Source organism: Aspergillus udagawae (assembly GCF_001078395.1).
Source record: "Aspergillus udagawae IFM 46973 DNA, scaffold_4, whole genome shotgun sequence".
Taxonomy (NCBI): domain Eukaryota; kingdom Fungi; phylum Ascomycota; class Eurotiomycetes; order Eurotiales; family Aspergillaceae; genus Aspergillus; species Aspergillus udagawae.
In genome coordinates, this window is record NW_025091267.1 from 2886194 (window position 1) to 2910994 (window position 24801).

General features: G+C 47.2%; 8 protein-coding genes across 8 annotated transcripts; 4 read left to right on the forward strand and 4 right to left on the reverse strand.

Moving 5' to 3' along the window:
* Positions 1–317: 317 nt before the first annotated feature.
* Aud_006372 (ribonuclease III) lies at positions 318–1439 on the reverse strand (the record flags this gene model as incomplete). The annotated part of the gene is made up of 1 exon (XM_043291273.1): positions 318–1439. The coding sequence occupies one exon, from the start codon at positions 1437–1439 to the stop codon at positions 318–320; it is 1122 nt and encodes a 373-aa protein (XP_043147208.1).
* Positions 1440–1607: 168 nt separating this feature from the next.
* On the forward strand, positions 1608–2091 carry Aud_006373 (mitochondrial 37S ribosomal protein mS33; the record flags this gene model as incomplete). Its single annotated transcript, XM_043291274.1, has 4 exons — positions 1608–1646; positions 1705–1913; positions 1966–2015; positions 2063–2091. 4 exons carry the CDS (start codon positions 1608–1610, stop codon positions 2089–2091), a joined length of 327 nt encoding a protein of 108 aa, XP_043147209.1.
* Positions 2092–3248: 1157 nt separating this feature from the next.
* On the forward strand, positions 3249–4977 carry Aud_006374 (U2 snRNP complex subunit CUS1; the record flags this gene model as incomplete). Its single annotated transcript, XM_043291275.1, has 2 exons — positions 3249–3305; positions 3370–4977. The coding sequence occupies 2 exons, from the start codon at positions 3249–3251 to the stop codon at positions 4975–4977; spliced, it is 1665 nt and encodes a 554-aa protein (XP_043147210.1).
* A 1085-nt stretch (positions 4978–6062) lies between these two features.
* On the forward strand, positions 6063–9063 carry Aud_006375 (uncharacterized protein; the record flags this gene model as incomplete). The annotated part of the gene is made up of 4 exons (XM_043291276.1): positions 6063–6085; positions 6149–7617; positions 8596–8753; positions 8809–9063. 4 exons carry the CDS (start codon positions 6063–6065, stop codon positions 9061–9063), a joined length of 1905 nt encoding a protein of 634 aa, XP_043147211.1.
* Positions 9064–11035: 1972 nt separating this feature from the next.
* Positions 11036–11560, reverse strand: Aud_006376 (uncharacterized protein; the record flags this gene model as incomplete). The annotated part of the gene is made up of 1 exon (XM_043291277.1): positions 11036–11560. The coding sequence occupies one exon, from the start codon at positions 11558–11560 to the stop codon at positions 11036–11038; it is 525 nt and encodes a 174-aa protein (XP_043147212.1).
* Positions 11561–15229: 3669 nt separating this feature from the next.
* Aud_006377 (putative cytokinesis regulator (Byr4)) lies at positions 15230–18271 on the reverse strand (the record flags this gene model as incomplete). The annotated part of the gene is made up of 2 exons (XM_043291278.1): positions 15230–15816; positions 15868–18271. 2 exons carry the CDS (start codon positions 18269–18271, stop codon positions 15230–15232), a joined length of 2991 nt encoding a protein of 996 aa, XP_043147213.1.
* Positions 18272–19900: 1629 nt separating this feature from the next.
* On the forward strand, positions 19901–21273 carry Aud_006378 (uncharacterized protein; the record flags this gene model as incomplete). The annotated part of the gene is made up of 4 exons (XM_043291279.1): positions 19901–20060; positions 20156–20373; positions 20426–20732; positions 20798–21273. The coding sequence occupies 4 exons, from the start codon at positions 19901–19903 to the stop codon at positions 21271–21273; spliced, it is 1161 nt and encodes a 386-aa protein (XP_043147214.1).
* Positions 21274–21761: 488 nt separating this feature from the next.
* On the reverse strand, positions 21762–24308 carry Aud_006379 (putative NADH-ubiquinone oxidoreductase, subunit G; the record flags this gene model as incomplete). Its single annotated transcript, XM_043291280.1, has 7 exons — positions 21762–21864; positions 21917–23798; positions 23857–23879; positions 23932–23946; positions 24003–24054; positions 24110–24133; positions 24194–24308. The coding sequence occupies 7 exons, from the start codon at positions 24306–24308 to the stop codon at positions 21762–21764; spliced, it is 2214 nt and encodes a 737-aa protein (XP_043147215.1).
* Between the last annotated feature and the right edge of the window lie 493 nt (positions 24309–24801).

Sequence of the window (24801 nt, forward strand, 5' to 3'; positions counted from 1 at the left end):
TAAGGAACTTTATAAGTTGATATATTTTAAATAGTAGAGTGAGAGAAATATAATGATAATTAAATATTTAGCTAGAAGTTTAAGGTAGTAAAGCTACTAATTTAAAGACCAGGGATGTAGTGCTATTTAGTAATGTTACTGGATAACTAGAGCTAATATTATATCTTAAGGGAAGCCTTTAGTTAATTATCTTACTAGCTAGCTACTAAGTAATTAAATAATATATGCAATATGTGTGCATATAATCTAGTAGATCAATTCTAATAACCAGAACCTAGTTATTAGTACTACTTGAAATGAATATTTTTATTTACAGCTTATATTTTTGTTAATTCATGAGTTTTCTTTACCTGAGAAATACTATTTATAAGAGGCTCATTCAACAGGGCTTGCCGTGCTGCTGCATCCCCTGCAACTGCTTTACTAGGTCCATGACCAGAGCCTAGATGCTTATTTTGCCAGCCCCAACCAGTAAGGTAAACACCAACATAGAAAGTCTGCATCCCACCTCTTAACTGTACAGGTGAACGCTCATCAACATATTTGAGCTTAACTCCTTTACCCATAATTTTCTTTGCAAGGGTCTCCTTTGCATCCAAAGCAGTCCGCCGTATCGCAGTATCTGTGAGTCTTGGAAGCCATAGCTGTGTCAACCATTGTTCAGCAACATCATAACCATGCGTCGGACGAGACAAAATAACCGCAGCTACATAAGCCTCGAAGATGTCACCCTTAGTCTTCGTCCATCGCCTGGGCTGGTTAAGCAAGTCCTGTGGTATCGACGCCCTGCTGTCGAGCCCGTATAATGTCGCAAACTCCGACAAAGTCTCATTCTTGACTAGAAGCTCCCTTATCTGCGAAATCTGACCGGAAGAAAGATCCTCAAACCTGCTCCAAATGAGCCGCGTAGCGATCAGCTCTATATAAGCATCTCCGAGTATTTCAAGGCGATCGTACGTCGACTTTGAATCCTTGCTCAAGCCGGGATGTGTAAAGACCGCCAATTCCAGTGAACTATCCAGAATAGGAGGTAATTCAGGTATGCCGAAGGAATTTCGATTTCCTTGCGCACGGGTGAATTCGACGGAGTTATTGTCTGGACGGCTGATGGGCGACACAGCAGTCTTTGCACGGCGGAAAGCCTTGTCCAACTCGATAATGGCATTCGTAATATCATCCCCAGCATGGTCCCTTATGAGATCAACAGACTTGACAAGCTCTTGAGTCAAGGTTTTTAGAAGGCATAGGCGAGAACGCCGATCCTGGTTCAATGAGCGTTCACCATCAGAAGGCGCCTTTTGAGCCTCTCTCCCGATGCGACAGGCCAACGAAGATTGATCAGCTTCCTGTAAGGGGGCCTTCGAGGCAGTGCGAGACTTGGTCTTTCTGCCGTCGTCATCCGAAGGTGGATCGAAAACAGACTTTCTTTTCAGATCCATTAGGAATTCCAAGGTTCGAGTTGTTAATTCGCGGTGTTCTGGTATTTTCAGCACTACTTGGTAGGGAGGAACCCACACATCAGTCACATGATCCATCATCGCAAACCGCCGTCTTTCACTCATAGTGCACTGGAACTCTCGGACTTGAAACTGGGCTCCACAGCAAAAATGGCAGCTTCATGTAGCCGAATACTCGAGTTGGCCAAGGTATGCTGCCGAATTCTCCCATGGCCTTATACTGCGTTACCTTGCTGATGATCTCGAGACTCAATGTCGTATATTCTCACTCAATTTCAATCCCCAGAGGCTGCGACTGGGCAATAAAATTCTACGCCAGCGACTGCGAGGACCTTCACTTGCGGCGTGGTATCCCAGAAAGACTGTTTCATTCCGTGACTTGCAGGATGCCTATCGTCCGCTCGGCTTGACCGTCTTTGACGAGTATGAGGACGATCGGGAAGAGGCCATTCAAATGTAGGTCACAACTAACACTCCGGGTAAAACCTTGATCGCTGATTACGCCTAGTGCAAAACTGAGGGGGAAGGGAAGGCCTAAGAAAAAGAGAACTGCAGCTGGTATGACACTTATACTTGTTCAAAGTCTCATGCTGACCGGTATACAGAATCACGATCGGCGAAGAAGAAGAAATAGCCAGTGCCATAGTGGAGTCCCCATGTCCTATGTGGTCGCCATACATAAGACGCCGCTCAGCTTGCTATCCTTTCACACTCCTTAACTGTAAGATACTGCCATTCGGACTTGTGTATATTTCGCCTTCATTGTTACCTCAAATCCCTTTCAAGATATCCGGGACGTCTTCCCCTCGAGTATGAACCCATCTCACACTTTCCTGATCAGTGTTGCCCTCCCTCAGTCAGCGACTCGTGAGCTCCCATGTTCCGAAGAAGGCGTTTGAGATTGGGTTATGGCGTACGCGCATCCACTTCACATCAAGAGCGCCTTTTCCCTTCGATTCACGTGCTGGTCGTACTGAGTACTCATTGTATTGTATATTTCAGAAATCCACATTCAAAATTGGGCATGATCAAAGTCCTCATTTGCACATAGTTTATACCTGATGCGGTTGTTCGAGCATGTAATGGCGGCGAGATATCGCGAAGGCTCTTTATCCAGTGTCGAAGTATCGCGGCCTAGGTAAGACTCAGAACGAAACTCATCTGCGAACCTAGTGAGGAAGCCCTCGGATTAGACATATAGATAAGTGGAAGAACTCCGCAGGACAGGGTCTGTTGCAGATTTAGCTGAAACCTGGAAGAAGAAAGAACATTGTTTACAGAAACACCTCTCTATAAGCCTGGAAATCTGATTTAACTTCTTAAAGTATAAAGTGAACATCGCTACGCCGTGTTGACGCAGTTTCTTGTCGCAGATGTATTCCCAAGCTTTAACAATGCATTTGCGTCCACCTAAAACCACTAAATCAAAGTTACCATAAGTACAAGTTTAAACAAATCAAACCTGCTCCTAGCGCGTAGGAGAGTGTAGATTAGTAGGGTTCAGCCAGAGTCGAACCACTACTAGTACTGCAACTTGCAATTTTGCAGCGCTGGGTATCATTCGGACCTTGTCTCTTTCAGCCTGGCAGCCTGCGTTAGTCAGAACGGGAGCGGATAGCTAGAATGGCAATCTGAACTCTTGGCACTAACTTGATTTTAACCACCATCAGGCTCTTGCAGAACTTGCAAGTCGGGTCAAGTGATTACGTTTATATTCAACACAGTTCAAAAGTCATACTGACGCTATTCTTATTTCTGATATATCTCTTCTGTTCTGGCTGGATTCAGATCATGAAACCGAGCAAGAATCAACTAAGAAGGGCCAGGAAAAAGGTCCTGAAGACGGAGGTAAGCCGCAAGCAACAACTTACCATCAATACGATTTAGTGAAATGAGATCTGACATCAAATAGGCTACTGAGAAGCATACCGCTGCTTCCCATGAAGAACCCGAAACGCGGGCTCCGCGTTTCGTTGGCCAACCCGATGCTGCCAATAGCTCTCCCTGGGAGGTGGACCTAGACGCCGGCCATTCGCTATGGCAGATGTACAAGGATATTGCCAGAAAGTTTGACGAGAATGAGGACGAAGTAAAACCATCCGCACAACCTGAGAAACCGGAGGTCTATTTCGATGAAGACGATGAAATTCCGGACGAAGATGACAAGGGGCCGAAATTATCCAAAAAGAAGAGAAAAGAATTGACGAAGCTTTCTGTCGCAGAACTCAAGGCAATGGTTCGGAAACCGGAAATCGTCGAGTGGACGGACACGTCGGCCCCCGACCCAAGGCTTCTCGTCCATATCAAGGCTCACAGAAATGTTGTCCCTGTGCCTCTTCACTGGTCTTTAAAAAGAGAGTATCTGTCTTCAAAGAGAGGGGTTGAAAAACCGCCTTTTGCCCTGCCTAAATTTATACAGGAGACGGGTATCTCAGAAATGCGAGATGCTGCTTTGGAGAAACAAGAACAGGCAACTCTGAAACAAAGGCAACGCGAAAGGGTCCAGCCCAAAATGGGGAGACTGGATATAGATTATCAGAAACTTTATGAGGCTTTTTTCCGCTTCCAGACGAAACCGGAATTGACTCGTTACGGTGAGGTTTACTATGAGGGCAAAGAATATGAGACCAACCTTAGACACTTACGCCCTGGTGAGCTCAGCGCTGAGCTGAAGGAAGCTCTCAATATGCCGCCCGGTGCGCCTCCGCCCTGGTTGATAAACCAACAACGATATGGGCCACCGCCGTCATATCCGGCTTTGAAAATCCCTGGTCTCAATGCTCCTCCGCCTCCAGGTGCCATGTGGGGCTACCATCCTGGCGGGTATGGCAAACCGCCTGTGGATGAACATAACCGGCCACTTTACGGTGGCGACATTTTTGGTGTGCTACAACCACAGCAAACTGTTCAACAAGGAGAGCCTGTTGAAAGAGATCTATGGGGCGAGTTGCAAGAATCTGAACCTTCGGATGATGAAAGCGAGGAGAACGAGGATGAACCTGAGGACGATGTGGATACTGAAACAGGCTTGCAGACCCCCAGCGGATTAGAGACACCTGGCGGTATAGTGTCGAGCGTTCCATCCGAATATATTGGGGCAGAGAACGTTGCAGGCGAGTTTGACGTGCGCAAGACTTATCGAGGTACCCAGACAGAGGAAAATGTGGGACGTCGGAGTGCTTTTCAGGTCATCCCAGAGAAACAAGCACATGTACAGGGTTTCTTTGGAGCCGACAGAGTGTACGATCTCAAGGCGCCTCCGGAGGGCTTGCCTGTGCTCGGTGCTGAGGACCCAAATCGAAAACGGAAGAAGCCTGGTGATGTCGATGTATCGGTTGACCCAGACGCATTGCAAGTGAGCGATGGGATGAGTAAAGAAAACCTACGAAGTCTTTACGAGTCACATAAGCACCAAGAGACCAATCCCAACTGGGATTTCCAAGAAGACTTGAGTGATATGATCGCTTATGAGAGTCGGAAGAGATTGAAAAAGGAAGAGGATCGACGAACGAAGCATTGACGCCCGGTTCTGAACGACAACATAGGTAGCTGTACCATCACGTCCCTCTTTTAGCGCGTTATCTAAACAAGTTTCAATGTCATAATCATAATGAGCCATTTGCTGCTTATAATAGCCGCCCGTTCTTCTCCCCAGTTCTGCCAAGTGTCTGGTCTGACAATAGAATCACAGTCACTAGGTTTGAGCAAGACAGCCTCCATAGGGATTTGCCCGTAGAATATATTTTAAGGTTACCTATTGTCCTAGATTGCAGGTCTTTGTCTTATGATTGACAAGCTGGCTACGCTGAATTCACTTCAGGTTTGCTCCGCTCCCTAGCACTGGGTTTGGACCTATGGCGATCACGATCTTACTAAGTACCTTATGGTCTTACCTCTCAGGGAGCATCAATTTTTCAAGGAGTAATATTTATTTTAACTGCTACTATGGTAGCCTCTTGCTGCTGATTCCATATTAGCCTTACACTTACCCAAGGTAGTAACAAATGGGATGCAGTAACTGGCAATTGCTAAGGGCATCATATATATGGGCGAGGGCTATGAGGGTAGTAGGCAGCCCTATAATAGCAGCGCTATACTCTGTAGCAGAATTTATACTCCATATTCTATATATAGATAAGGGCAGCTCTAAATAGAAGATCCTGGATAGATGTCGTCGCAAAGGCAGTGGAAGGCTTTGGAGGTCAGAGAATTAAGGCCTGAAGGAAGAGGCACAAAGGCTAAACTAAATGAGGGAATTTTGCGAATTTGATTAATTAACTAATCAAGGACTAAAATCATTATTAAGCCTTCGCCACGATAGTTAAGGTGCAATTCAATGCAATCTGATTGGTTATAGAGAGTCCAATCACACGTGACCTTTAGTCTTTCTTGGAGCCAACGCAATATATGGGGTATGGCTACTCCGTACATTTCGTAGGATACCCATTCTACAAACTGAACACCCGTCAGCCCCATCTTGTTAAAAAGGATTGTTGCATATATTGTCATTATTGAAAAAAAATTCATCATTACGCATAAGTCGATGACAGCTGTTGCACACTGTTATAGCAACATTACATTTAACGTCGCGGAGCTTTGAGCAACATGGACTGGGAACGCAGTAGAAGGTAGGGTTTTCGTTGACATTTCCTCCGAGACAACTCTTTGCCTAACGGGGTCTATCATGCTAGGTTCGAAGATCATCGTGGTAGGGAGAGCTATCGACCGCCAGCTCCTCGAGGCTACAGTCGTCACACATCCCCAACACGAACTCGTTCACCTCGGCTTGTCGCTGATACATGGGTCCCCTCCTCTAGTCGACACTACGGTCGTTTAAGAAGTCGTTCACCATTGCCGTTCAGACGTCATTCTCGAAGTCCCCCTTACCGGCACAGAGACTCCGATCCTGGACTATTTGCAAACAGTGCTCCAAGGAGATTCTCGCCTAGACGAGATGCGCGCCTGCGATCGCCTCAAATTGGGTGGCGTCCGCGTTCACCGTATGATGACCGCCCTCGTGATAGCTCTCGCGGTCGATCTACCCCTAGACGGCGAGACCAAAGCCCTCCTAGGCAAGACTTTACATACTCGAAACGAGAGCGCTACCCACCGACTGTCGATCGCTACAAAAAATCTGCGTCTCCCCTGAGGCGGGGTCCAGTTCGTGCCAGTGATATCACTCCCCTGATGACAAGTCATCGTCGACGGAGTTCTTCACAGGAGTTTCGAGATCGTCGTCCAGATAACAATACAAACCAGGCGCGGCCTTCGCCTTCGACTAGGGCTGCTTCAACAATCCACAATTCAACCTCTAGCTCCCGTTCGGACTCAAGACGTTCATCCCCTTTAAATGACACGACTAGGGCGACGGTGCGCAAATCGAGAAGCGGGTCACCAGTCACTCGAGACTTTCCACAGCGCCGCGTGTCCGTATCTTCTGATCATTCCTCATCTCGTCAAGCTGAAACGATCTCGTCAAATGAACTCAAAAGTCAAGAAGATGCAACACATATGCCTCCAACTTCGGTGCAAATTGTTGCACTGTCAAATGATCGTGGTGTCTCGGTCCCCACGTTGGGCCGTCCAGAGAATAATTCGGAGTCTGCAGATGCAATTTCCAGCGCTACTCCTCAAAGTGGACCGAGGGCCGTCTGTACATCATATGGCCAGGCTGCAACGCCCAACATATCTGCAGGGCCCAAGCCGTCATTCAAAAATCGGGGTTCCATGGTATCTCTACTTTCTGCCCCCACTCGCCCTCGCGGAAATTTGAATCCGAAGGATTTTGCTCGTTCTACTCGTCGTGGACACGTGTCAATTTCGCAAGCAACTCCTCCAACGGGGCCGCGTCATGGTCACATCCCGACTGGACCCAGTGTTGACTCTGATCGGCAGCATATCTATCGGCAAAACAGCTTATCTGGGACGTCTTATCCTCGCCAGAGGCCCACCAATTACCTTGCCGGCATCGATACAATTGTCCCAGGAGGCAGACTTCTGGCGTACGACCTAGATACTACCGTGGAAAAGCGACTTGCCCAGTTAGAGATGGACAAAGAACGGTTATTTGAACAAATTGCAGATAGCCAAAGGCTGAAGCACCTTGTCATTAGAGACTGGGAGAGGTTAGATAGAGAGAGCTCTATCTGTGCATTGAAGAGTGAGTTAGCAGAGGGTCATTTGCTATGTATAACTGATGGCGAGAGTATGCATACAAGTACCACATTTTAATGAGAACCTGCGGGTCAAATTACAAATTTTTTTTTTTGGTGATTCAATCATATGCCTGAGTTAAAATTACTTTTCAAAAATCGGGCGTGGGGTGGAAAACTTCAATGATCAGATGAGAGGGACGGATATCAAATTATTTGATCTTTGCTCAGATTATTCAACTTTACTGTTGATATAGTACTTAGTCGACTACTGGAAAAAATGAGGGTTAGTCATCTGTAGTATGGAATATCATTCGGACCGACCTACTGACAATTGTAGCATAACTACGCAACGCGTCGTGTCGGGCCTTGGCGCGCAAGCTGAGGCTTCGTGTCAATATCTTAATATCCAGTGTCCACTTTTGCAAACTGTGTAATACCATCACGTCTGCATGAATGACTTTACCCACTCACTCAGCGACTTACAATTGCCTCTATGAGTGCTAAATATTGACATCCTCTTCATTGTGGATGTGACTGTATACCTGCTCCCAATCCATCACTATCAAGCCCCTCAGATTTTCAACTTCCAGCTTTTGCTAGGAAGTTCATTTGACCAGTATGAATATTTTCAGGTTATCAGGTGAGCTACAGTAGTCAGATCTGCTAATCAACTGGTTCTATCAAACTGATATATCTAACAGCTGATTTTTCTCATCTAATATCCATCTTCATCCTTTTGCATAAGATGAAGTCTTCTAGTGTACGACATTCTGATTTATTACGTTAATATTATCTGACGCAGAAATGTAGAGCTGCTCTGGTTTATCTTTCAAATCACAAGTTTTGTATCTGCTGGTCTTTCTCACACGCTATCTCGGTGAGTCCTTCCTTTGCGCTGCCTATGAGAGCTTTCATTAACCATTATGACGGCTTAGATTTATTCTGGACTTTCACCGACTCCTTATACAACACCACCTTTAAAGTCTTGTTCATCTGCTCGTCGGCTTACATTATCTACCTAATGCTCAACGATTACAAACCTACCCGGGATCCCAATTTGGACACATTCAAAGTCCAATACCTTCTAGGGATCAGTGCTATCTTGGCCGTCCTATTCCCACATGATTACAGCATTTCGGAGGTCTGTTACTTTCTCAGAAATAAAGAGGCCTGAGCTTCCTCTAACGTTTTTCAAGATACTCTGGACCTTTTCCATATGGCTTGAATCCGTCGCTATCCTTCCACAGCTTTTTATGCTCCAGCGCACCGGAGAAGCAGATACTATCACCACACATTACCTCTTTGCCCTGGGGCTCTACCGCGCTCTCTATATACCTAATTGGATTTACCGTTACTTCGCAGAGAACCGCTTCCAGCCGATACCCGTCGTGGCAGGTATAGTCCAAACGCTCTTGTATTCGGACTTTTTCTACATCTATTACACGAAGTGAGTCAATTGCCCTCACATCATTCTTAGCGTTAGGCTAATGAAGAACAGGGTAATGAAAGGGAAAAAATTCTCCCTCCCGGTCTAAGTGGCGACAGGGCGGTTCAGATGGGTGGTGATCTAGCCGATACAGAAGGGTAGAAGCAAGATTTCCCTATGATTCTGATGAATGAATCAGTTCATATTACTCTGAACAGATTATGCTTTACCTACATCATTATGTATGTCTATCATTAGAAGCCCTTTGAAAGCACAAGGGTTAGATATGTATTGTATACATCATTTTAAAAGTCCAACCAGCCTCCTAATTCTGCATTGTTACCTTGCACCTGCTGCCTGTATAAGGCTTATACATGCTGGTCGCACTAATGATCTCACTTAAATGAAAAACAACCGACTTTCTTGGATATTCCATTCTAAGCCCAGGTACTGTATATGCAGTGTGCATGGGGAGACGAGACAGAGAAGAGCCAGATGCAGTCGCACATCACTTGTTAGTTTCTTTCTCGCCATCTTATAGATAGTCAGACCATCTTGTCTTAGTAGCATGATTTCATTCAATTTGATATCTTTGGTGCATCAGTAGCCGGCCCACATGCTGTGTATATCTTTGGGTCCCGGGGCAACAAGAGCACTAACTAGTTAACAGTGCTGGGCATTTATCCTCTTTCACCCTGGAGCATCTGAGCACCTTGTACAATGTAGACATACTAAGAGAATGAAAATGTGAAAATGAGCAGATCTTCAGAAATTTAAATTATTCTGCAGGGTCTGAATCTCACATAGCGCGGAATCAGCCGGTCCGCAAACCACGTTTAAGGCTGCTGGATGATAGGATACTTTGACCGGTTCAAACTCAAAAGACTAGAAGTCTCGATGATTCACCTGATTATTCGCAGTCGCATATGCCGGGCCATAACTGAGTTGAGACAAGTCACTGCCGTGGAAGGCATCTAATGTCATGGACAAAGGACTTGGCAGGTTGGCCACCGATGATCCGCTCAGCGATCTCACAGAACCTGCATTGAGGCCGGTTCGTCCAACTGAGTCATGATAATTATCTGACCAACCAGCGTGACCATTCAATTGACTCAAATAGTCTGCTTGTGACCTCTCCAGGGTGGGTTGACCATATAGAATCGAATCTCGCCTAGAAGTTGGGGGGGAGGGAAGTCTGTGCAAACGACTTGGAGGCTCAAGTCGAGGGGAGCTTCTGCTTGAACTAGGGGGCGTCAATCGTGCACCACCCCGACGTACTCGGCATGTAGGACATATCTTGACGAATCGGGAAATGAGCTCTTTTGGGACCCTTCAAGATTGGTTAGGAGAATCATCAAGGGGGATAGTAGCTTCATTCCAGATACGGTACGAGCTTGAATAGCGTCTTCAGCAACATGGATAAGGATTGCTTACCAGGAATATATTTGCCGAACTTGTGCAGATGTTTTATCCCTACCGCCATGCTGACATTGCTGATGTGCCCTCGTGAGTATTTTGAAGAGCTTTTCTCGAATGGCTACAGGTTTTCCTTCGTGGCAGATAATTTTTGCGCGCTTTGATCCAAATCACAATGTTAGTGCAAAAAGGCTTCTTGAATTCAACAGGTGAAGTACAAACATTTGAGGATTCAATGCCAATGATTTGAAGTTTGAACATCTTTTTCACCCAGAATCTATTTTCAACAACTTAGCAACCTTTCCCTTTATGAGGAGAAAGCCAAGCAAGTGCCCAGACTGGCACACCCAAGGGCAGGAACATTGGGACCAGGAGTCTGGGACCGGGGAAAGGTACCTGAATTGGGCTGATTCAATGGCAGTATCTTTTGGGTCGATCAGAACAGTCTTGATGTTCCGTGCTCTTCTGGCATGTATCAATGCTTTGTCTTGTTTCTTAACTGATAGATCATCTACATAACTGTTGTACCACGTAAGCGGGTGTACTTCAGAGGGCCAATTGAGCGGCTGGCATGAAACAACTTACCATCTTATCAATTGATCAAATTCCCTCACGCTAGGAAAACCCTCCAATGGAGGAATAACTGGTTCTGACAGCATCGTGTTCTCATTGGGAGATTCCTGGCTCTCTATTCCTATCTCACTGATTGTTTCATGAATAGGTAGATACCTCGGCGACTGCAAATACCGCGCCTGCCGTGCACATTGTACGGGTTGGTGCTGCACAACTTCATCTTCTGGAGCGACCGGGATGGAGTGTGTAGATGATTGATTGATGCCAGGGGGTAAGCCGGCCTGAGTGTAAGCGGTTCCAATTTGAGGTGCGTATGAACCGAACGTTTGTTGAGAGAAATGATGTGGTGCCGTGCCATTGCTGTTGAAGTCATATTTATCCGCATGACTATAAGAGATGGGTAGAGCAATCTGCTGATTCACTAAATAGTTGTCATGACCCTCCGTGATACGCCTACTAAAGCCGCTCATGTCGATGGACTGTTGCAGCTTCGCTGGTTGAACACCGTGTAAGCGTAGCTCGCAGGCGAACATGGGTAATGATTTGGACGTATGCCAGCAGGTCTTCCTGATCCTGAAGACATGTCATGACAGAATAACTATACAAGATGATGTACTGAAAAGGATATAGACATAAAGAGACTCACCCTAGCTGTTGATATCTGGAAGACTTCCTGAGGTCGGTAGGTATTCAGGCAAACCGCTCGCATATATGAACGGGGAAGCACCAAAGAGGGTTTGGGGTAGAATCAATTGCAGCAGAAGAACATCTGGAGACGTTGAAATAAGCCGACAACTAAATATATGTCTGAAAGGTTCGAGCCCATCCCTAACCCAGTCCAGTATGACTCGCATGAAGAGAACTGCCATACTAAGAAGTCATAACAACCGTATCCGGCAGCGATGCAAGGTCACCCCTGATGGAGGAAAGGGAACAAATACAGCTGCTGCAATCTCTGAAAAAAAGGAAATGACAGAAGCTAGAACCCTAAGCATAGGTTTGTTGAAAGGCTAGATGCCCTAGGACCAGGTGAGGTCGAGGCTTGAGCAGCTATGAGGGTAGGCCACGACCAGCCTGTCAGGTACCATGTATGCAGAGGGAAGCTCCTTTGCGACAAAGCGCAGTGAGCTGCAGCATCAGAAGAAGAAATATTCGAGTTAATGGAAAACTAAGCGGCAAAAGCACGGCAACGGAGTCGAAGCTGTGAAAGGGCAGGGATCCAAGGTTAGACTTTACAGGAGACAGAAAGCAAAATAATAATATGAAGAAAGGAGGGGGTATCAGAGGATGAAAAGGGTCACATTGCCACTTTTTCATAACAGAATGGTCAGTTTGAGCTTCTTTATTGGTTCATTGGCCAGCATATAGAATGAGAGGAAGATTGAACAGGGTGATATTGATAGTATTTTTAGGTCTGTAAAGCTGGCTGCTCACGCTTCCAGAATAGTGGATAACACTCAGAACAATCAGTACAGACCTAATAGGTTTCTTAGTTGCTGAACCTAAGCAACCGTAATGAGATCGCATAGGTACTTGAACATTAACCACGGTCACTCTTAGGGTGGGGGAGGAAAAGGCTCATCTGGATACCATGTCTGGGCAAGTAATTGCAGATATTTCTTGTCCTTGAACTTTTGTTTTTCATAATGTTACAGGAAAGGGCTGCGAAGTTTGGTCACTGTCAGCAACCGTCCTGAGATGCTTGTGCTTGTGTCCCATCTAGATGGATGAGAGATCAAACAATGACACAATGGTCAATAGTGACGGAGGTTTGATTGCTAGGTTCAGCTCCCGGGCATCTGAGTGCATGCCATAATTGCAGGCTGCAGGGCGCCTAGGGTCGAGCATATGTTTGCGTTGGATCCTGCCGAACCATTGGACCATATATGTAGGAGTGTCTGGGAACACGAGCCTCGACAAGGCTGTTCTCTGCAGCTGTTGCCGGGTGCTCTCTACCCTCCAGTACCTACGCTTCCAGGTGCATCCGAAAAGCCGGCTGGCACAAAGGAGATGAACTTTTCCACTTAATAAACATCACTCGAGCAGAGAATGACTGACACATCGTCGTTGGACGGCACACGACATGGTGAAAAGTGGCGGTCAGATTTCCTGTAGCACAGTCTCGGACCTGGCTTTTCAACCGTTATTTGCTTTTCTCCCAAAACCATTGAGAACGGAGAAAAATACGATGGCGAACCCGAAATGATGTGCTGGATGCAATGGTCATGGGCATGGACAGAACCAAAGAGAAGTGTTCAATTTCATCTTGTCAAGCTGGATAATCATTGGTAATTCATCGACGACTCCCAGCTGATTGGCGGACCCTGGGCAATGGGGTAGGGATTCGTGAACAACTTCTACTTATGTATTATTGTCTGCAGTTCCATCAGTAGTTCGCTTGCTTCATTCTCGTTTTCATACTGGGAGTTATATTGTTACCAGTCGGTAAGTTCAGACAGAAGGCCTATCAACAAACCCCCTCTGGACACTACCCTTGCGCTCGTAGCCATTGGCGAGTTTGGTTCCAAGTCAACCATCATATATATGGACGATTGGCCCCCGTACTTCGTGCCTTAACCCACTATAAACATTGATTGTTACTTCCACTAAGCTTGGGGAGAAACACTGTTAGCAACCATCCAATTTGGAGCAAAGCCCTACTTTTTGACTGAAAAAATGTACGGAAGCTCCTGGCATTGCTCGATTCCCTACCCAGCAACCATTACAAGATCTCATGGTAATAGCTACTAGCAATGAGAGAGGTGGGAAGTAGAGAAGTCTGACGAGATAGATATGGAGAGATGACGGCCTGGGTAGAGACGGAAGAAGAATGGAAGTAGGTGCAAGTCGACAAACTGGCTACTTGCATGAGCCTAGACTTCTTTCGTTTGTTTAATGTTGGCGCGTCCTAGGAAGAAGTGGATTGATGTAATTCCATATCTGAGCTGTAGGATTCTGCTTGCGTTTTATGCGGTATATTTCTATGGGTTGAACACGGGTTTTCGTGCTAATTTTATCATGCTCCCTCTTGTTTAATGGTGAATTTACTGAGCATTGGCCTTCCTTATTGGCCCACTTTTTCATCTTCTAGTCATGAAGTCTTGAAAGTTCCACTTTTTCCCATGCATGCAGCCACTGTTGTCTACAAGACGCACAGGGATGCTATTGGTTTACTGGCAAGGGGAACTGGTGATAACTGGACTAGAAGCAGCTTTTCGTAGTAGCTCATTCATAGAGAGTGCCGCTATGCTTCAGCCTGTGAAAAGAACTGAACGTGATAGGGAGTAAGATGTCCCTACGCGGGAGGGATCATCCATACGAGAAGATGCCCATGGCCCCAATATACTATCTATTCCCTACTTTTCACTCGCGGTCAGTGTTGATCTCCGTATGGCCCTACAGCTCTAGTAATACTGTAGATACCTTGGTCGGGAAGTTTGATTTCGACAGGTATTAGGTAGATATGCAGCATCATTGTCATCCAAGGCAGCTCTCAGCACTCACCTACGTGCATGAGCAATTCCTTACCCAATAACAATAATATCACCTCTCCTACAATAACACAGCCTCGTTAAGAAGGAACTACGACATATGAAGCTAGATAGCATGAGATTTCAATTAGAGCGAATATATCAATCTCGACTCTACTTCGAACCATCTCACTCGAGTCTAAAAAGTGACGAGAGAAATAACCAAGCCAAAGTTAGCCCTAAAATATCCTACCCGGCAGCAAAGAAGTGATGCGTATGCACAAACATGTCGATACCGGACCAAGTCACAAAGGAAAATTGGGCTATCGGTTGCAGATCTGGATATAGGATATGATATATTGTCATAAATTATAAGTACACGAAGTCACAACACAATCACCGTCGCAGCGCAAAGGTGCAATTCAGCAGAAACAAGCAAGAGAAACAATAGAAAGTCAAAGTCATCTCTCGCTGGCCAGTTTCATCAGGGTCAACGAGAGTATATCGTAAGCTCATGCAGGAAGTTCATAGGCAGCTGAGCCAGAGTGAACACTGACCCATATAAAAGCATCGTCCCAGTCAAGTCCTCAACTGATCAATACCTCGACGCTCCATTCAATCAATGAAACAGCAACAATAAGAACAGGCCACCACTAGGATGCTTTCCTGGGTATCGCAACATTTCCCTATTAATAGTTATGCCCCCCCAAAGACGAAGTACGTTGAACATGCTCACATGCGGCGGACTTCTTGAGCTTGATGAGAGCCGTTCAAACCAACTATATCTCGGATAGCCCACCTCCAACTGTTTCCATGTCTATCACGTTCGGATTGAACCCATTTTTCGACCTTTCGCCTCCACTTCTCTTCCTCGACACGTTGGCGTCTCACAAATTCTGGGCCAACATCAAACTCCTCTGTCATAGGCCACTCGTCTGATGAGTCGCCGCAACTCGGCTCATCACCACTCACAGTACGGTCGAAAACATCGTAGATACCAGAACCTGGGCCACCTGGAGGTTTCCTCTGGCTTTTTTCATCGAGGTCATCAAGTCCGGCGAAGACATCGTCTTCAACCTGCACTGCCACCATTCCCTGTGCGCCCGGCTGAGATGATGCCAGCTTCAGCCAGCACATGCGTCGTGGATCGAAAACCATCCCACCAACGACCTGCACATTCTGCATCGCACTCACATTGGTGATCAACGCAGGTGCCGGTTTGGGGGACTTTGGGGATCTTGAAGACTCAAACCCAACAACGGAAGTCTCGTTTCCCTCCCATTGGAAGGAGTCCGGGTTGTAATGCATACCGTTCACGTCTAGAAAATTGTCAACTCTAAAACAATTTGAATGCAGGGGACAACACGTACACTTCGGTTCCTGGGAGCCCTTTCCTATTGACTTGATCAGGAAGGGCTTACCACCCGACGCTGTGGCACCTCTGGTTTTTCTGCTAAACGTCGCCGAGTTCGAAGGAACACGAGAGACGTTAGGATTTCTCCAATTCGAGCTGAGAGGGCCAAGTGGATTGCTCTCACGACTTTTCAGATTGAATGACATCGAAGCGATACGTTGTTCTCTTGCATTCCTTGAGGCATTTGTATCCCGTGCAAACCGAGGAGTAGGGTCGTATGTCGTAGGGACGGTACATGGAGTCGACGGCGGTTTCAGAACTTCTGTTCTTGCAGGATAAGTCTGATTATGACCGAGTCTGCCACGGAGAGACCTCGGAATACCGCGTCCAATTGGGTGCTTGATGAACTTGCTCTCCGCAAAGGAGGACGTAGGTAAATCGTCAAATGATTCCAGCTCAGTTCCATCACCGAAGTTACGCCTCCGCGTAGGTCTAGTGATAGTCTGCTTCGCAGCTGTGATCAAATTTGTACATTGAGATTCGTCAGTAATGCTGTTCGAAATCGAATGTCGACTTGATCGAGAATATCGAGATACAGGGACTCGTGAGCTAAGGATTTCGCCGGAACCATCGGAATTTGTCCGACGAAAGTATCGGGGACCCTTGACGTTGACGTGATGAGATTGAGTTTCGGAAGCCCCAGCTGGAATGAATGGCGTTTGGGCCTTGCGGCTCAAATATTTTGAGTCGCTTCCTGTGCGCTCCACTGGCGTCCTTGCTCGAACGTGAGAAATGGAAGAGCGCGTTAATTCATCTCGGCGAGAAAGAGAACCCTGTAAGTATGACACCGACGCAGATTGCGGTACACTTCGAATACTTGGCATGGATCGTTTGTTCCTGAGGGACTGTGTGCCGCTAGCGGCGCGGTCGGTGCTTAACGGGGTTTTGGGAGATCGAGAGGTCACAGATCGCCGGCCGGGAGTCGAAGGCGTCGGAGATGTCGATATGGGTCTTGAAGGCAAGCTAGAGACAGAGGCATGCGTTACATGGCCCCTCGCCCAAGAGCGTAAGCCCGGAAACTTTGACATCGGAGCTCCACTTTCTGAAACAGTCTCGAGATGTGTTGAATGACGGTCATGACCCAAGAGGCGCGGAATCCGAGTCTTCGGAGAAACTGCAGTATTTGTGAATGTGATGGAGGTTGTTGAACGGCGGGCCGGACTGCTGGGACGTTCAACCTTGTATTTTACGTTTGGGTTGAGGGAAAGTTTCTTCAAATCGAAAGCATCGCCGCTTTCGATTTCAAGACCCGCGAAAAAATCATCAGAGCTAGTCAGTTCATATTCGGCCTGGCCTAATTGCGAGTAGCGCGGTTGATCAGTAGAGCCGGTATCCTGGCGCTTCTTCAACATTGATTCTAGGTCCAGAGGACCTTCGGGAATTACAAGACCATCAAGCCCTTCGTCCTCGCTCTCGCCTGTCGGGCAACTGGAAGCACTAGGACTAACAACCGAGACAGCAGAGCTTGGAATTGAACGGTGGTCTCTCTTTGTGCCACCGAAGCGAATCCCTATACTACCTTCGGACCAATCCAGGTCGAAATCATCTGGAGCAGGGCTAGTGGCCTCCGTACCGTCTTTGCGAAGAGAGAGATGAAGAGGAAAGTCATCTGCTGGTAATTCGAAGTCGTCCTCAACATTTTCGACCGGGGCATTAATCCTTGTTACGCTGTGCTCGGCAACTGATCTGGTCGATTTTGGTGATCGAGGCTTCGCAACTTTGATAGTAGGGACATTGTCAATATCCGCCAAGCTGTGATTGCTGTCATCCGCAAATTGACTTAGATTTGTCAGGGCTGACTGCAAGCGCGTCGAAAGATCATCTTCCCATGAAGGAGAAGCAGATCTTTTCACTGGACTGTTTGTGGCTGAACTGAGCTGCCTGAGCGTCTCAGGGAAGACTGTGTCCTTAAACTTTTTGAGCTCGAGCACAGTATCAGGACCTGGAAGCTCAACATCGTCAGACCAATCGTCGATAAAGTTCTTTCTCGGTTTTCTTCGCCCAATTCGCTTGATCGTTCCCCCAATGAGAGCCGATTTGGGAACGTTGACTGGCAACGGAATCCCTGCATTCTTGGCAGATGCAATGGCTTCTTCACTCAAAACTTCGTCGTCATCAGGAAGCTGGACCTGCAAATCCTCATCGTCTGCCGCGTTCGAGTCTAGGTCAGAGCGAGCAGACCGACGGGATGATATAGAGTCTCGATGACCCGATCGACGAGTGGATACATTTGTTACGGATGTAGCAGTTGACGCCGTACGGATATGGATGTCTTCGTAACAGTGTAGGTCCCCATCGTCGTCCCAACACTCGATCGTCTCTTCGTCCCCATGTGGGACCTGACAGGTCGATGACTCCATGTTACGGACAGCTTATCGCAGAACTGGTCGTGACGGAAGAGAATATCATGTAAATTCAAGTGGGACCAACTTAGGACAGGCGATTCCAGGGAGCTGGCTTAGAAAACCCCCTCGCTAACACAGAGTCGAAAGCCAATTGGGGCATCATCCCGTTGTCCCTTGGTGGAAGTGCAGTGTTCCCAACGCAGAGCGTCAAAGGCTATTTCAAACCTGATGGCAGTACTGGGGACCTTCCAGTGTTACACTGCAGAATCAAGTTGAACTTAGACTTAGGAAGTCAGTGAGCACGTTACGGAGATCAATGCAGTCAAACGCTCCGGAAGACACCAGGAATAAACTGAAGATCCAGGCCCGCAGTATGCTGGTAAATAGAACCTGTCGAGGTTTTGGAGGCACGAAGATTGCGGCGAAGTACGATTTAAATCAAAGTGACAAATACTTCGGAACTTTCGATGTACGAGGACGCAAGGTCACTAAGGTGGGTGGCGGGGAGGATTCCTCCAGGAGGGTGGAGGGAACGTGCTTTTAGGGGACGACCAGGGGGGAGCAATAATGAGGAGGAGATAATTGAAGATCTTGGAGTCTGTTACTACTGGAAACAATTAATCTTGGTCTCCTGCTTCCCCACCCCCTCAACCTTATCTTTTTGAATGCAAATACTAATATTTCTTGTCACCTACTCTTCAGAGACGATTCCATTGAAAATAAAGCATTCGCGAAGAGAAAAGTATGGTTGAAGCTCTTCAGATGAGGGGAGGAAAACACATAGTTGCGTAGTACTTCACCTTGGGGAGCACCTCTCTCCCTTGCCATTAAGCTGTCTTGCTACTGGCTACCTGAACATAGAATTGTGCTCATCAAAACTCTCCATTTGTTCAGCAATAATACTAACTTCTATCATACTGACAGCATGGATACTTTCCCAGCCCTCGAGCACCTACGTGTGAAAGCTGGGAGGCTGTGTGTTCACGCGGAGTCAATGCAATGTCCAGCTTAAACGGCGATGTCGTTCTCCAAGTAATACCTTGAGTCACAGGCAATGAAATGTAAAGAGCGGAAAGGCGAGTGGTCAATTATAGCGAGATTTTGACTAGCAATTATGCATAAGTATCATCTGTATAATTGCGCTCAACCTTACGGTGGTCGTCGATGTATACTTCAGGTGTATGTGTAATGCCTGAGAACATTCGAAATTGGTTCATCCACAGACGCTGTTGTCAAGCAAATACCTTATGTATACACAGTAGTGAGGTACCGTTGGTATCCAAGTCTACCTGGTAGGTACCTATTTGAACCTTGGCAACTACCATCAATTCTTGGAAAGTTCGACTGGACAACTTCGTGGGCGGCATTCTTGGCTGTCGATCATCCACGGTTGTGTTCGATCTTTCAGTAACATGAGGCTCTTCGCGGAACGGGTACATTTCTCCAACCTTGGGTGACGTTGATGCCTAGCTGGCTTGCCATTCTCGTGGAAACATGAACGAATAGGCAGCAATAATGGCTCCATTCAATGAAACACACAAAGCTTTTGAGAATAAGAGGTTTTCCGACGTCTGAACGCAGAACTGGTTTGCACGTATCAGCCATCAACCACAGCGCACAACACTCAGCATACACTCTATCATTATGCCCTCCAGCAAACTCGACCTATCTCAGAGGATCCTCCGCATTTCCAGGAGTGATGATACCCAAGGTTACGTGCTCCTCCAGGTCTCCCCCACCAGTTCTGATGCCCTGGACCTGGACATTGCTGCGACGGAAGGGGAAAACCCCTATACTGGCACTGGTATGTTCTGCTTGAATCATTCGGCGTAATCAGTACTATGTCATATCATCGTTTTCTTTCCTGCTCTGAACCAACTTCTAAGGCAAGTGATACAGTGCGACAAACCAGCCTGAGAAGTCTCTGCGCAAAGAGCTACCGAGGTAGCGACGACGAATGGGTTCAAATTGTGTCATATGTTTTTGGTCAGCTCAAAGAGTCCATCCCAACGTCCGAAATGCTCTCTGGGATTGAATCTTCGGCGAGTATCATCGAATCGGGCGACGTTAGTAAGGAGCTAGTTATCACGATACGCAAACGAGTGCAATCCATCACAGTAGGCTCCCGTCATGAGCAAGCTTTTCCTGTATCAATCTAATTTCAGACAGCAAAGGCTGGGTTCTGTGACCCTGAGACAGGATGATGAACAGGCAATTCAACTATTCGATTGGTCGGGTGCGGCTGTTGCAAGGGCAGATGCTCTCGATGAACGTCTTTCTGCTTTAACAGATCGTTATCGCGCCGCTGAAGACGCAATCCAACGACTCAACAAGCAGTTGGAAGAATTCATGAGTGCCAAGACCCAGCACGACGAGTTACTGATGGCTAATTTTGTGCAATTGTTGAATGAGAAAAAGCTTAAGATTCGCAATCAACAACGCCTCTTAGCCTCTGCAAAGGTAGACTCTGAAAAAGGTATGATTTCGTCGAGGCAATTGCATTGAACACAAGGCATCGTTGACTCGTGGCATTCAATAAAGCATCAGAGATTCGGTCAGCAATCCCCGGCACACATCCCGTCTCTGGCCCGTCCAAGTGGAAAACAAAGCGATCCGCTCAAGATATGTTAGACGGTGAATCCGATAGTGAGGACGGATTTGAGAGGATGGAAGTCGATCACGCTGGACAAAACGATGGTCGCTCAGACGATCAGGAAACAGAAGATGAACAAACTTCTACGCCCCAGCCCCTTGAAGATGACGAAAACACCGACACAGGCGAAGCACTTGCATCTCCCCCAATAGAAAACGAGCGAGAAGGCTACAAGCAGCCATCAAGCAAAACGCCTCAAAATAGCACTATATTAACAAATTCAGCCGTCCCACCTCCCCGAAGAGAGCTTCCGTTTGTCAAGAAGTCGCAGGTGAATTATTTGACATCAAGATCAAATGAATCTGTCGCCACAGAGGAGGATGCTGAAGCAACGGCTGGGGAAACTGATGATGATGAGTTGTAATTTGCGGCAAGCGCTGCGGATCGGAATTTCTAGAACTCGAAGTCTCAATTACGGACGCATATAGCGTCTTTTGCCTTTTGGGGCATGTTCAACACTACGTATGACTACTATATCACTTCAATTACGGCGAATAAAGTGAGATGACACTCCAAAAGCTCGCTCAGAAGAGCTGCAACATCCCAACTTGACATCTTCCTTTGAGCCAGGAGAACGGACCATATCACTGATGGAAGGGTTCACATTGGTTCTTCTAACTCGAAAGCCGGTCATTTTCTCCATATCATATGTACATATTCACCTCCCCAGATCAGTTTTGAGGATGACCGACAACGATTCGGAGATACACTGCCCATGTAATGGAAAATAATCAATGAACTATGGGGAAACAGGAAAGGAGGTAAACAATATTTAGGTGGTACAATGAAAACGCCTGATCCAACAGACAAAGGAGAACAGACCGAAATGGCCGCAATACGAGCCTGCGCGTCCTAGCCGTACAAAGCCTGAGGAGACATTTCACCAGCAGCCATAAAGTTCGTCTCTGGATTTCCAGTGGCCTTGGCTGCTGAACAGCGGGCCATGGTCGGGGAACTAGATTCACGATTAGCGGTGGACATGGCCCAGATCTGAGAAATAAACTGACCTCCGAGCAATGGAATTAGTAAAATAGAAGTCCTCGATGACCTTCCTGAAAGGTGTACCAGTTGGCTGAACGCCCTTGTTCTGGTCAACCAGTTGTACTTTGCTCAGTGAGCTCAGGGAAGTCGGCTCAACGACATCGTACCGGCGCATGACAGGACTGATCTCCTCCATGCGATCGCGGAGCGCCTCAATGTCGTCGTAGGGAAGCGGTATGTTGAGGAATTCACTGGCAGCACGGATAATCTTCCAGTCGTCACGTGCGGCACCAGGCAAGGAGGTGGCCGCTCGAGTGACTTGGACACGTCCTTCAGTGTTGATATATGTGCCCGACTTCTCGGTATATGCTGCACCGGGGAGAACGACGTCGGCCAATTGAGCACCACGATCACCGTGGTGGCCCTGATAAATGACAAACGCATCGCTCGGTATTTCGCTTTGACTAACTTCATCTGCGCCTAAGAGCCAGATCATTTTCGGCTTGGTCTGCGCTACTTCTGAAGATGGAGTAGTGAAACCGACTTCATAGGCAGCGGCACGGGATGCAGCACGTTGAAGGACGTTGTAGCCTTGCCATTCAGAGGTGTTGAAGTTGTTTCGATGTTTTTCAACGAAGCTGCCAACGGTTTCGAAGACTGCTTTCGCATCCGGATGTTCGGCTGCGGCGCTTCCGACAATAATCATCGGCCGCTTAGCAGAAGCAAGTTTCTCACCGAATTTTCCAGACAAAGCGGCCTTCAACGAAGAGGTGTCTGAGCCAAGGTGTTCGTAGTCAAAAGTGCTTTCAAATTGCTCTCCGACTAACCCAATGTGGAGGTCTGAGCGAAGATACTGCTTGCGTATGCGTGCATTGAGAACTGCTGCTTCATGGCGAGGATTCGTAGCAACCAGAAGGATGACGTCGGCTTCCTCAATTCCGTAGATTTTGGAATTGAAGAGGTAATTTGAGCGTATATCAATTCCATGGGCAATGGGAGAGTCGCCTCTCGGCTGATCCAGAGCTAGGTTATCGGATCCAAGCTTGTTAGCTAAGTCTTTCATCGCCACAAGGGACTCGGCATCGACTAGATGCCCTGCGACAGCCTTGAATTCATTCTCCTTCAGCTGCAGTTTCTGCTGAGCGCTAGATATCTCAGTCAAGGCTTGCTCCCAGGTTGCAGGAACGAATTTTCCGTCCCTCCGAATCAATGGCGTTGTCAGTCTCTGGGTCTTCAAACCGTCACATGCAAACCGAGATTTATCATCGATCCATTCTTCATTGATGTCGTCATTCAGTCTCGGAAGCACCCGCATGACTTCCATGCCTCTAGTATCTATTCGGACATTGGAGCCCATAGCATCGTGGACATCAATAGACTCGGTGTGCTTCAGTTCCCATGGACGAGCACGGAAAGCATAGGGTTTTGACGTTAGAGCACCAACAGGGCAAAGGTCAATTATATTCCCGGAGAGCTCGGAGTCGAGGTTCTTCTCCAGGTAAGTCCCAATCTGCATATCGTTACCTCTACCAGTAGTTCCGAGGTCCGGAGCACCGGCTACATCATTCATGAACCGAACGCAGCGAGTGCAGTGTATACACCGGTTCATGGAGGTCTTGACGAGAGGTCCGATATTCTTATCTTCAACGGCACGCTTTCCACCAACCTCGTGGAACCGACCGCGGTCAGCTCCGTAGCGCATTGACTGGTCTTGAAGATCACATTCACCTCCCTGGTCGCAGACAGGACAATCAAGAGGATGATTAGCCAGTAGAAATTCCATAACGCCCTCCCTGGCTTTATGCACGAGCGGAGAGTTTGTTTTGACATTCATTCCGGGCTGCACAGGCCAAGCACAGGATGCCACTGGTTTGGGAGCACGTTCAACTTCGACAAGACACATACGGCCTAGGAACTTAAGAGTTAACTCAATCAATTGAAATGAGCCTTTGATGATGAGACATACAATTTCCCGCAATCATTAGTTTTCTGTTTGTTATGTTAGCAAGGTGATTAGCCAAAATGCGCGAGGGAGCCATACTCATGATAGCAATATCTGCAGTCAATTCGTCAGTCACATTGGCCAATTCGTAATTGCTCAATCATTCATACCTCGGAACTGTCACGCCTGCCTTTTCGCAAGCTTGAATGAGGGCCGAGCCAGCTATAATTCGGTGTCAGCAGGGATAGTAGCATCGGGCCATAGGAATTCGAGCAACCTTCCACTGAAACCTTTTTGCCATCTGATTTACAAATGTCAGCGCAAAGATCCTCGTCAATTCAGACTACTCAGTCTATCCCACCGATTGTGAGTTCCACCTCAGCAGAGCGAGGGGTTGTCGTCGCGAAGGTCCTGTGCTTGTTGAATTTAGGGACCCGGAAGGACCGGGCGGCCGCACGAAACAACTGCGGCCGCATAGTGAGATTGAAATCAAATGTTTTGAGAAGGGAAACTTAGAAAGAACCCGGGATGATGGAGAAGGGAGAAGGGTGGCAGAAGCGAAGCGTTGGCAGAGGTTGTGCTTGTTAGGACCACTTTTGGCGTGCACCCGTCGGATTCTGGCAGACGCTGGTTCGAACATTACTCGCAAATTGCCGCCTGCGGATTGGTTCGGGTACACGGAGCCTTCATTATTCCGAATCTTACCTTTTTAAAAGAATTCCCTCCAAGCTCAGGTTCCTCCCCCTTCTTTTTATCATCAAAACTCATTCACGGGCGTGATTTATTGTAGGAGGTAGGTCATCGTCAATACCTTCCTCCTCTGCTACATGACCCAAGACCAGAGGCACTGAGCTGGAGCTGCTTAGGGTTACCGCCGCCATTATGGTGGCACTGCCTCATGATGGCATAGTTCCTTACCGACAGTTGCGACATAATTTTGTCCCAGATATTAACCAATATATCTTACGG